Source organism: Chironomus tepperi, unplaced genomic scaffold (genome assembly GCF_022539635.2).
Source record: "Chironomus tepperi strain 1889 unplaced genomic scaffold, CSIRO-AGI_Ctep_v1 contig_34, whole genome shotgun sequence".
Taxonomy (NCBI): domain Eukaryota; kingdom Metazoa; phylum Arthropoda; class Insecta; order Diptera; family Chironomidae; genus Chironomus; species Chironomus tepperi.
This window is the reverse complement of record NW_027226156.1, coordinates 486,773-499,193: the sequence shown is the minus strand read 5'-3', so window position 1 is coordinate 499,193 and position 12,421 is coordinate 486,773. Positions and strand designations below refer to the sequence as shown.

At 31.7% G+C, this 12,421-nt stretch overlaps 2 protein-coding genes and 1 long non-coding RNA gene across 3 annotated transcripts; 2 read left to right on the top strand and 1 right to left on the bottom strand.

The window, feature by feature from the left end:
• The first annotated feature begins 401 nt into the window (after positions 1 to 401).
• On the top strand, positions 402 to 1,123 carry LOC139097677 (putative fatty acyl-CoA reductase CG5065). Its single transcript, XM_070649590.1, has 4 exons — positions 402 to 465; positions 571 to 716; positions 778 to 931; positions 987 to 1,123. Exons 1-4 carry the CDS (start codon positions 402 to 404, stop codon positions 1,121 to 1,123), a joined length of 501 nt encoding a protein of 166 aa, XP_070505691.1.
• A 492-nt stretch (positions 1,124 to 1,615) lies between these two features.
• On the bottom strand, positions 1,616 to 12,421 carry PIP4K (phosphatidylinositol 5-phosphate 4-kinase). The gene is made up of 8 exons (XM_070648472.1): positions 12,289 to 12,421; positions 5,957 to 6,463; positions 5,513 to 5,893; positions 5,285 to 5,453; positions 5,078 to 5,226; positions 4,924 to 5,015; positions 4,796 to 4,860; positions 1,616 to 3,424 (listed from the first exon to the last, which is right to left on the bottom strand). Exons 2-8 carry the CDS (start codon positions 6,175 to 6,177, stop codon positions 3,305 to 3,307), a joined length of 1,197 nt encoding a protein of 398 aa, XP_070504573.1. The 5' UTR covers positions 6,178 to 6,463; positions 12,289 to 12,421; the 3' UTR covers positions 1,616 to 3,304.
• On the top strand, positions 3,746 to 4,899 carry LOC139096744 (uncharacterized). Its single transcript, XR_011545000.1, has 2 exons — positions 3,746 to 4,488; positions 4,576 to 4,899. It is a non-coding gene; the product is annotated as an uncharacterized lncRNA (long non-coding RNA).

Genomic DNA, 12,421 nt, shown 5'->3' with positions numbered 1-12,421 from the left:
CCGAGGATCAACAAGTTTTGTGTCAGGAAGTTAATGTGGTCATTCATTCTGCAGCAACAGTTAGATTTGATGAAGAATTAAAGGAAGCTTTTGAGATAAATGTTAAAGGAACTCAAAAATTAGTCAACCTTAGTCAAAAAATGTCTAAAATTGAGGTATTTGTGTACATCTCGACAGCATTCTCAAACTGCACGCACCAGGACATTCACGAAAAATTCTATGAATTTCCATTTGATATTCAAGTTTTGAAAGACTTTATTGAAAAGTTTCCGGATGATGTGATTAGCAAGGTGGACTTTATACTTATTCTAAATAATTCAAATTTATCAAATCAAGTTTCATTTTAGTGCTCAAAATTTTTGATTGGGAAGCATCCAAACACGTACACATTTTCAAAAGCAATGGCTGAAGTTAGTCTTAAGAATATTCAAGAATTTCCAGTTGTTGTGCTGCGTCCTTCAGTTGGTGAGTTCTAGATTAGTCTGGTATTGACTCTGTAGAGTCAGCAGATGCTAAAATCAATCAGTAGAAATGCCAAAATCTCCCTTACTAATTATAAATCCCTTCCAGTTCCGGCATGCTACAAAGAACCATTTGCAGGATGGGTCGATAATCTTCTTGGACCAACTGCTTTAATAGCTACGCATGGTAAAGGAATTGTTCACACATTTTTATGCAGATTAGATATTCCAATTGACACCATGCCTGCTGACTTGGTATGTACTTGCTTAAGCTTATTTTTTCAGACTTTTTAGCATACAAAACTGATTTATTTAGGTCGTAAATGCAGTCATAGCAGCTGGTTGGCGATCAGCAATCTCAAAACCTAAGGAACATTTGATCTATAATGTAACGACCAGCAACAAGAATCCACTTTCATGGAGGTCGGTAGTTATGTTAGGCAATGAGATGATTAAGCGATATCCATTCGGTAAGAAATTTAAATTAAAATATGATTTACATAACAAAACTGATTCTAATTTTAGAAAACATGCTGTGGTACCCGACTAAGCATTTTGGAGAAAACAAGTTTATCTACAACATCTATGTCACATTAGCTCATAACATTCCGGCACATATTGTTGATTTTCTCTTTAAACTTAGTGGACGGAAGCCATTGTGAGTTGATATTGATATGAGTTTTGATGGATCAGAAGCTTAATCCTTTGGTTTGTTTCCTTTTCAGCCTGGTCAAAATCCAAGAAAAGTTCTACAAATCGATGGAAGTCGTCGAATTTTTCAAATTCACTCAATTTGTGTTCCATGGCAATAATGTTGAGAAGCTCATATCAACAATGAATGATGAGGACAAGAAGGTCTTTCCATTTGATGCAAATGATATTGACTGGCCTGAATATATTCGGACCTATGTGTTGGGAGTCAGGAAGTTTATTTTTAAAGAAGATCCAAAGACGATTGAAAGCTGCAAAAAGAGAATGTTTAAGCTAAAGATCTTGCATGAAACTATGAAGCTGTTGACAATGTTCTTCTTTTTGTGGGTTATTTGGAAGATTTTTGATGTTCCATCAGCTGTTACACGGTTTACTGCTATGATAAACTAGGATTCTGGGTCTATATTCTATTCTAATTGTACATTTTTAATAAAATTTTAGCATTTTTTTTACTTCAATCTTCAATTTTATTGTATTTTTTTTCCATATATTCTTACATGTCTAGCACGATTGTAGCTTTTTTTTGTGTCAAATTAGTCTTTACAAAAAAGTTCAGAATGAAAAATTTAAAAAGTTTTGTTTGAGAAATTTGACTGATAAGAAAGCTACATAGATAGCTATGCTACTTATTATCATAGTTTGCATATAGAAAATTCATTCTTATTCCTTTAATTAATTGGTATAATATGACAATACATTTGTAAGATTTTGTTGTATTTATTATAAGAAAGATTTTAAATTTTAATATAGAAATAATGGAGTTTGGGGTCGCTGGGCATGGTGGGTGCAATACTAACCTCAAAATTTTGTCAAAAATGACAATTTACCCTCAAAATTTAGGATAATTTGGCAACTTAACTTCAAATTTTAGGATTATTTGACAACATAACCTAAAAATTGAAGGTCAGGTTCCAAAGGAACGACATCAAGCCCCGCCATTTCCATATTATTTTCTATAATTTACTTTATTGTGAGCTAGAGGTAGACACAACTGTTATTTTAGTTAAATATTTTTTTTAAAAAAAATTCACAAATCGGCTGAAATGAAAAAAAAAATGGAAAAAAATTTTGATTCTAATTTTAAATTTATAATAATAATTTCCATTTTCTGTTTGATTTTATTTTACAATGATAGTATAATTAATAATTTATAGATTTCTTTATATTATTCGTGTAAGCTTAGTACAATGATCCATAATTTTCAATTTATTTTACTTTTTTCTTTTTCATTCATAATTGATATCACTGACAATAGTAGATGTAATAATAATAGCAATTATAGTAAAAATTATGTAATTTTTAAACTGATGAACGAGTAATTTTTTATGTTTTTTTTTTATCTACAAAAAGCGGATTTAAATTGAATTTTTAATAGATTTTAACAAAGATTTTATATTAGAAATATTGAACAAAATTTTGGTTTTTGAGATATTTTTGAATAATTTTGAAAAAGTTGGATTTTAAAATTTTAAAATATAATTTTTAAAAATTCACAAAAATAAAAATAAAAAATGAAAGATAAATCAAAATTAACAAAATATTCAAAAAACTCAAAATTCATGAAATTCAAAAATCAAAAGAGAACGCATTAAAATTAGAAAATTTAAAATAATTCAGTAGAGTAAAAAACAAACAAAAAATAGTATAAATTAATAAATATTAGAATTAATTTTAAATATAAAATTTTAAATTCCAACTTTTTCAAAACATTTTGAATATATTTTTTAATGAATTTATCAGAACAATAAATTGACTCAAATATTTTTAAAAAAACATTTTTTTTGGTTTTTGTATAATTAAGTGGAAAATTGAAATTGAAAAATTTCAAGAAATGGGGTTCAACCCCAGCTATGCTCTAGGGTATACCCACACGTAACCGACCCTAGTCCCCTCAATTTCCCACCAATAATACCACAAAAAGTTTATTAAGATCAATTTTTCATATTTTTTATGTTTTTGTATGTTTAAGCATATTCCATAATTTACACATGACACACAAAACAATTTCTAATATTTTGTTTTATTATGCTTAGTTCCTTAATATTTAACATTTTTCCATCCTTCATCCACCTTTCATCTTCCTTTCAACCTTCATTGATTATTAATTTTTATTTTCTTTAAATAATTTATATTTATTCAATGACTTTATCGTTAATGAACTCGAGGAATCGCTTGGCGTACTGTTCTGGATCACAGGTGCTTATACCGTCAACATTGCTTCCATATTTCACTGTCTTGGCTGCTTTGGCGGCCTAAAATGGAGGAAAAGTTGGAAAATTTCATTAAAAACTGATTGAAATTTTTTTTTATTTATTTTAAATTTGATTCCAATGAACTTCCACATGACCCTACCTAAACTTCACATACTCAATCCCCTACAACAACAATTGTGCGTAAGAACCCAAAGTATTTTTAAATCCACAAAAAACGTGACAAAAACCCATAAAAAAATTAAATTAACAGAAATTCGCTAATTAATGTTACGCACTAATGTTAAAGCTACTCATTGAGAATCATAGCTGAACATTTTGTAAATCGCAGCAGTTGTCGCGAGAAAATCGAGAGTGAAACATTGAAAATTTAAATATTTTTCTAATAAATTTTGGATTTAAAATTTGATTTTGAAGAATAAATTTGAATTTAGATTGGAATGTCTAGCATAGGAACATATGACAAATATTAGACGTCAGTCGCTGACTACTTCCTTAATTTTGTCAAATACCATACAATAGTCTACAAAGACATAAATTCAGACGTGATAATTGCAATAATCGAAATTTTTTAGCACTGGTTTCACTAAATTCAGACATTTTAGCAATGTCAGAATTCAAATTACAATTCATAAATCTCCATCTATCCTCAAAGGAAGTCACAGACATCTTCATAACTGATGACGACAATTCCTTTAAATTGGGACCATTTAAAAATATTTTATGTGAAAAATTCAGTAAAAATTACGATTTACTAGTCACATTTGAGAGTGAATCTACAATTTGTGGAAGTTTGACCATCACTCTGAGCTGCATAATTAAGAATTGTAGACGAAAATACTGTCTAGTCATTCCAGAATCTAATGTGTTCAAGAATACTTCATTGTCTATTAGAGTTTTATCAAATAATCGCATGTGTCACCACAAAGGTGTCGTGCAAGCATTTAGGAAATGGGAAAGTAAGGACCAACCAAACAAGATTCATGTTCAGCGGAAGATTGTGAGCGATTGGAAGACTCAAGGAACTAACTTGACGGATGACAACAAAAGTAGGAAATTTGTGGATGATTTTGAGGTAGACTCGTTTAGGAGATTCAAGTCGGAATGTGAGTAGCTTAAAAAAATCTAGACTGAACATTATCCCAAAAAACTGAACTTATCCAAGAAACTGAACCTAACTCCTCTAATTTCAGCCTATTTAGAAAGCATTCGAACTCTTGTGAGAGCATCAAAGCATAATCTTGGCATGGACATAGCGACCATTCTAGCTAAAATTCTACAAAGAACTTCAGTTCCAAACTTGTCTGAAAAGAATACTTCATAGTTGGATTCATATGCTAATAACACTAGTTTAGCACTATTATTATCCAGCTATTAACAAGAATCTATATCACATATGATAAATTTACTTACTTGTTTCTTTAAACCATAATTTGTAAGCGGATCAATTAATGCCATGAAGTAGATGAACTGATTCTCTGTAAAATTAAATAAAATATTTCAATAATTTCACACAACCTTACTATTTAATTAATTCTCACCTTCTTGACTTGGAATAGCATATACATCTACATCTGGATTTATTATGTGTGCGTCGAGTTGCCTGGGTGAGTCTGGCGGTGTGTTTTCCCATCTAGAATGTCATTAAGACTTAATTATCCATCAAATCTATCGTAAAATTACTGGTAAGCTTACCGTTCACCACTGTCGTAGTCATTCTCACTGTCACTGTCATGATGTGCTTCTGGATTAGCATCACGCGCTTCTGCATCCTCTGCAGCCTGTCTACAGTCATGAATTCCAATTAGCATTGAATAATCCATTAAATGGAGTTTTGTAAGGAACTGCAAGAGTCAAATAAATATGAGAATATGTTATGGATCAGGTATGGACACAACTTACATCTACATCACTATTAAGCGTCTGAATTAGTTTCTCTTTTGCCTCCTGGCCAATACGAATTTTGATTCCTTGTTTAAGGAAGTCATTGTCTTTCAATGTCGGTAACGATTTGTCAAGTTCCTTGTCGGATGCATCGCGATCAACGGTTGAACCCTTGAGGTCGAATTTTCTAAAAAATAAATTGAAGATTAGAATTTTTAACGGATTTTTGAAATTTAAACTACTTACTGATGAATTCTCAAATGTGGACTAAAGACATTTCTCATAACTTTAAAGTAATACTGCACACCATCCAATGTTAACCTATACATTCCCAAATACTGTGGTAATAACGTATTTCCATGCTTCTCAACAACATATGGATGATAATGTTTAAGGAACGAGTGCATCTTCTCAACCTCCTCACTCGTCAATGTTTTAATGATAAACATTTTGTCATAGCTCAAATAAAATCGTGCACCAGATTTACCGCGTGCATCTGTTGCTATTGGCTGTGACCTTGTGAGTGACTCACGGTACTCGATGTCGTCAACACCGAAGCGTTCACGAAGATATTTGAACACAAGTGGACAATATTCTTTGAATTTAAAGTGTGATGGCATGTTTTCTCTGGAAAATATGGGAAGAACTGGTTTAATTTCAGGTTCAGGTGCCAACACACTAGATACTTACTTATTAAACAGATGATAATCGACTTTTATTTTTGAATGTGCTCGGAAATGATCGGGCAAAAGTAGTCCCGGAATGTTGACATGTGACAATTCATTAATTGTGTGATTGACTCCCCACATAAATACACTGAGTAGTGGTTCATTTGCCCTAAATAGCTTCACTTTCTGATGTTTCACACGAAAGTGCTTCTTCTTGAGAATTCTTGCTGCTGGCGTTGTCATTATCGACTATTTTAGATAGATGTGTGAATAATCTTCACGTACAGCTCACGGCTGCTTCTTATAACACAATATGAGTGAGGATAAAGTAGGCGATGAGAATGGAGACGAAAGAATTTCCGCTCCTTATCGACTTTTGCCTGTGGATTGTGTGAAAATTATTTCTGGTTTCTTCTTTTGCTTCTCACTCGATGCGGATAGACGAAAGAGTCTACACGAGTAGAAATCTTAATCGATTTTACAACCGATTTGATTCTCGTTTGTCGGTCTGTCTCCTTCGACTTCTGACCTGGAATTTAAGTTCAATTTATGGTTAAGGAATGATTTTCGAGTAGACATTTGAAATCTTTGTGGGAATTTTGCAGGTTCAGGTGCCTTCACACTAGGAATACCAGGTTCAAGTTTATTGAGATTCAAGTGACATTACGCAAGCAATTTTAGGTCAAATTATCGTTAATTTACATAAATTACAATTTTGAGAATGTGCGGAACTGACGGAGTAAACAGAAAAGACGAAAACATACACACGAGCTGTTTTGATCAATGAAAAAGTTTTGTGTGAACAGAATATGTTTTTTTTTTATTCAACGGTCGACGTTGACTTGATGAATGAAAGACGAACAGACAGCATGAAAGTAATAGTTTTAATACGGTTTATGGCAGTGATTATGACGTAATTATGAGCTGCCTGCGGTGCTGTCTAGTTGTTTACATTTTTGGGGCTTAAATATTGATGAGTCTTGAAAGTTTTATGTTGCTGACGAGTAATTGAGACTTTAATTCACTCAAAATATATCCAATAAACCAGCATCATCCAAAATTCGTTTACATTATCTGAATTTAAGTTTATTCCATAACTTTGATCTTTATTTCAATAATAAATCCGAGCTTATAATCACTTTACAGTCTTCTTAATTAATTTATTCACAGCCAACACACTTGCTACGCAAAAATAATAGCGATTAATTCTTTTTTTATTATTTAATCAAATTTTATGAACTTCCTATTAATGGAAATTAAAAAGAGAGAGACTTCAGTTAATGGATTATGGATTGGTTCTTGCCCCACGCCCACGTGATGTGCAAATATAATTAATGTAATTGAGTATCCTCTTTATTTATCAGAGTTGGACTTGATTTTATCAGAATTGGATTAAATTTCGATCAATTCAGTTCAAGATCAATCCACAATATTCCAATACTATTTACAACAATAAGAAGCACAAAGCAATTCACATAAAAGTCAAAAATTCTTTCACTTCCATTTGAATCAAAAAATATTTTTTTACAGAACGTGACATTGACATTGCGTGTTTCTCAATGCGACAATTGTGCGGCCTTTTTCATTCCTTTGTCACAGAGCATAGAATTTTGTGTTCCCTTTTGTGTCATGTTTCGATAAACGGAGGAGAATTTTTATGGGACTTTTTTTATGAGAATTAAGTGTAATTTTCATAAAAGACGTATAAAATTTCTTATTCAGCGTCTTTGTGACTTATTTGTTGATGTTGAGCATCTATTGTAGACTTGTGGTCGCCGTTTGTTTGAGTCTTTTTTGTGATAATAGTGAATTGTGTGGATTTTTATTGAATTGCTTGACTGTTCATGCTTTTGAACTTGAAAGATATTGTTGTTGTTGTCCCAATCTTAATAGAATATACACATGGCAACTTAAGTGCCACCTTCGCAAAGGAATGAAAAATTCAATTGAAATTACCCAAGAGAAATTAATAATTCATCACAATCATTAATTTGTAGTGAAATGTCATTAGTTATTGTGGCATGCTGTCAGTAATTTTACGCTTGATTGAGGTTAAAGTGGACTTTATTGCGTTTTATAAGTTCTGATAATCTTTATTAGATTTCGTTCTATAATTTTCTGCATGATCTGGCCCAATTGCGACAATGTCTAGTACTTCACCCCTTAAACCACTCCCGAATCTCCACAAGTAAATCGATATCCCAACTCTAATCCCATTTCATAATCCTCACATTTACAAAACTTCACCTTTTTTCATATCCAATATTTATATGTAATTCAAGCTCGTACTGCTTCCCATCAACTTTTACGGACTATTATTACAGAAAAAAAAGTACTCAAAAGGCGCACTACAATGTCATGTTTGTGCTTTCATTATGGAAAACACATCGAGTAAGTGTTAATATCATTCTACAAATATTTGATGCACAATAGAGTGTGTATAGGGCTGAATAAATATAAACGATGTTAGATCTGGTCGGGGTGGGTTGATGAATATTTGATATTAGTTTTCATGTTGAGTAAGTCTTTGTGTAAGGTCGGGGAAAATCATGGAAAACATTCAAAACTTCACAATTTTGCCCATCCCATTCCAATTCTAAGCTTTTCAAAACGAAAATTGATTAAATATTTTTATCACGTTAACATCACGCGTTCACTTTTCCTTCTCAATTTTCATTCTTTTCCGACATTGTTCTTTGAACACTTCATCCAGTCAAGCGTGACTTGATGCTCAGACATCCTTATAATATTGCTTATTCGCATTAACATTTGAACACCTGACATGACAGCAATGAAAAGTGCTTGGATAGTGTGAGGATTTTGGTGACTTTTGAAGGGTGTGAAACTAAGGAGCTGAGATTCAAAGGGTGTTCAACTAAATTTCTAAAATTAGTTCACCTCAAAAACCACAAAAACAAAGAAATTAATTCCAGGCCACTAAAGCAATAAATTTATAAAAAGCAAATAGTCATAAAAGACTTAAGAACACACATTTTGGGTGTGCTAAAGTAATATGATAAGCGTGCACTGGCACAGTTTTAACCTTCTAGTTATTTCCATTGTTGCTTCAAAAAGTAGCAAAAAGGAACTTTTATTAGCTATTTTTATTCACTTCTTATCGCATTTTGTGATTAATAAAAAGAAATGCAGGAAGAATGAAGTCAGTGTCTTGATGATTTGTCATAGAAATTGATTCGGATTTAGAGTGAGTCACTGAACAGCTTTGAGGATGATTCAATAATATTGGAATTATTGACTGGTTCAATAAAAATTGAGCTTTTTGATTTGTGGACTGGGAAATAGTGAGCTGACTACAATCACAGCTGATTCAACTTCTAAGGGAAGCCATATGTCACAATTGATAAGTTGATACCCAAATAACTGGTATAATCATCGACATTTCTCATCAATTTTAGTTTCACATGCTTAGTTTCATCTTATTTACAATACAACAGACCGCATCGTAAAGGTCAAAGCATCGAAACGAAAGCACAGCTGATTGTGAATAAAAATAAATTTAATTAAATCAAATTGAGTGGAAATAATGGAAATGTTATTGAATATATTTTGGAACTTTGAACTTGTTTCGAATTGAGTATGCTTATGACATCATTTGGTGATGTGATGAGTGACCCTAAAATTCACTTCCCCTTGATATGACCCATACATCCCCCTCATAATCTGTTGAAACGTCTTACAATATTGCTAAATTCAATTTGTTTTTCGCCACATTTGCTACCATAGTAAATTAAAGCTACAATCAACAAATTGGATATCACTATGTGTTACTATATGCGACAATGTTATGTCAATAGCACTTTTAAATGACTTTTTTTGTGTGTGGTTAGTGAAAGAATGCGAATTGAATCAATGGGAGTTCTTACTTTGTTAGTTTTGTTGACAATTTGTCTCTGAATGGATTTTTCTTGTTGATTATTAAAGAATAAGAAGGGTTGAGGGTGTCAAATTGTCTAAGATTGTTGGGATGGATAGCAATATTGAAATTTATGTCAGATACTACAGAACGTGATTTTTCTAGACTAAATTGAATAATTTCTAAATTATAATATTAATATTTGAATAAAAGTTTTGCCAACTGTCACTTAATATCCAATACATCCAACGACATAAATATTTGATAAAAATAGCCATTAGCTCAGTTTTCTGCGCGACCACATTTGATAAATTGTATTCACATTTTTATTATGATTTTAAAATAAAATTTATTATTTTGTTGATGATTTGAGAATTCTTGCAAGAGCTGTTCTGAGCTAGTTTGGCAATATAACCTCAAAATGTCAATTTAAACCTCAAAATTGTGGGTTGTAATTGAGAAATTTTGGCAAATAATCGTATATTCCGACTCACAAATGACCAAATTCTTGTTCAAAGTCATCCAAGTTCTGGAACAAAATCGTCTTTAATTTTAGCTCACAACTATCCAAGTTCTGACTCATAATCATCCAAATGTCAGCTGATAACCGTCAAACTTTCAATTTTCCTTAATTTTCCATCATTCCAACCCAATAAATTCAATGAAAATTGACAAAAAAAAGAAGCCATTCATTATATTGAGGACGCAAAAGGTCGCGAAAATGTTCGCACTATATTCAAAACACTTCAACCTCCACTCACAGATGAATGGATATGATTAATAATTTTTCTTACAGCATAATTATTATTAATGAACATTTAAACGCCGTTTGGAGGCTGATTGTGACAGACAACATAAGCGACATAATTAAGATATCATGTTATGATGATTATGTCTTGTTGATTGGTAGGAAAATTGAGATTTAAGTGCTGAAAATGAGGTGGATGGGTGATTGATTTGTAATTAAGAAATTTGGGGTATTTTCGGAAGGGCACTGAGGATGTTTTGTGTACTTTTAGGGAATATTTACACTGCTGAATGAATGACTAGCAAATTAAGTTGACTATGACTCACTAATTAACTCAATGTTGTTCAAAAATATTTCAAATTAGCAAATTTTAATGAATTCTATCACTTGCACTGGCTAAAATCACACTGAGTATGAAATATTCCAAAAACAATGGTTTTTATCACATTCTATGGCGAAATAATATTTTGATCCAATTATAACTTAATACAGAGCATCGCGGATACATCATGAACATTTGGTGAGTAAACTTTGAGCTTAAAATGAATTTCTTCATCGATTTCTAGTTGGAATACAGAATATGTTCTCAATTAAACGTTCAGGAATCTTGTTTCTTGTCATATTTGTAGCAGCGCTCGGAGAATAAGATGACTGAGTCCAGAATTTAGCAAAAATTTAAAAAAATGACCAAAAAATGACAAAAATGTGATTGCATAGTATAATACAAAATGTGCCCTCAGTACAGTCTTATTCACAATCTACAAACCCATCAAATTGACCCATCTCGTCCGAAAACCACGAAAAAAATCAATCAACTTAAAACCTCAGCACAACATAATCTTCCACATGTCACCAGTCAAAATATATATATTTTTTCAATCGAATTACTTTTTATCAGCACATTGACTCTAATCACATTTATCCACTAATCAGTAGTCTCCAAATTTGGCTCTTGTTGTTTTCACACTTTTTAATCTTATCTGTTGCTAATAAAAAATTTTTGTTTTTGTATTACTTCTTATCAAGTTGCAATGGGAAGCGATCGCATCACGCCCTTGAGTACGGATTTAAATTGATTTTATCAGGAGATAATTTGGTAAAAACCCAAAAGTAAACAAAATGGGAGTGGGAGTTAGGATTGAGAATCTGATTCAAGAACCTACTGTCCAGTAAGACTAGACAGCAGAATTCAGCAAAGTCTTCAAGATAAAAACTGTCTTGTGACAAAACAACTTAAAAAATTATACAAATTGTTCCGAAATTTAGCATACGTGCATTATATAAAACAAGCATCAACAAGATTAGTCACAATATAAACTAAATTAGTCAGCGGAATCAGTTGACACCGGCAAAAAAATGTTGCGACTTGAATGAATGAAAAAAAAAATTGAGATGAGAAAAAAAATAAAAAAAAAATTGAAATGGGAGCAAAAGTGGTGTGAGATGAGAAAAAAAAATTGTCTCGACAAATTTGAAGATATTTTTGGGATTTTCTGACGATATTTTGGTAATTTCAACTAGGCACCAACTAGTCCACTCGACCACAAAACTTGTCCAATGAAAGTTTCACAAATTTACACAAAAAATCACAATTTTTTCAACTTTTTCATAAATTTCAAAATTTTCTCATTTTTTTATTGTTTTTCACACTATTATGACCATTAATTCATTCCACACAAAGATTTTTGGTTGATGATTCACTAAGTTTAATTAAATTTTACCGATTATTTACCTTAATTAGCAAAATTTTTTATCCGCGACGAAATGAAATAAAAATAAGTTCTTTACTGCCTTCGAAAATTTTTTTTCTTCTCTTTTCGTCTACTGCGCCAGGGAAAAATGAGATGTTCAGCTGTTGGATGAAG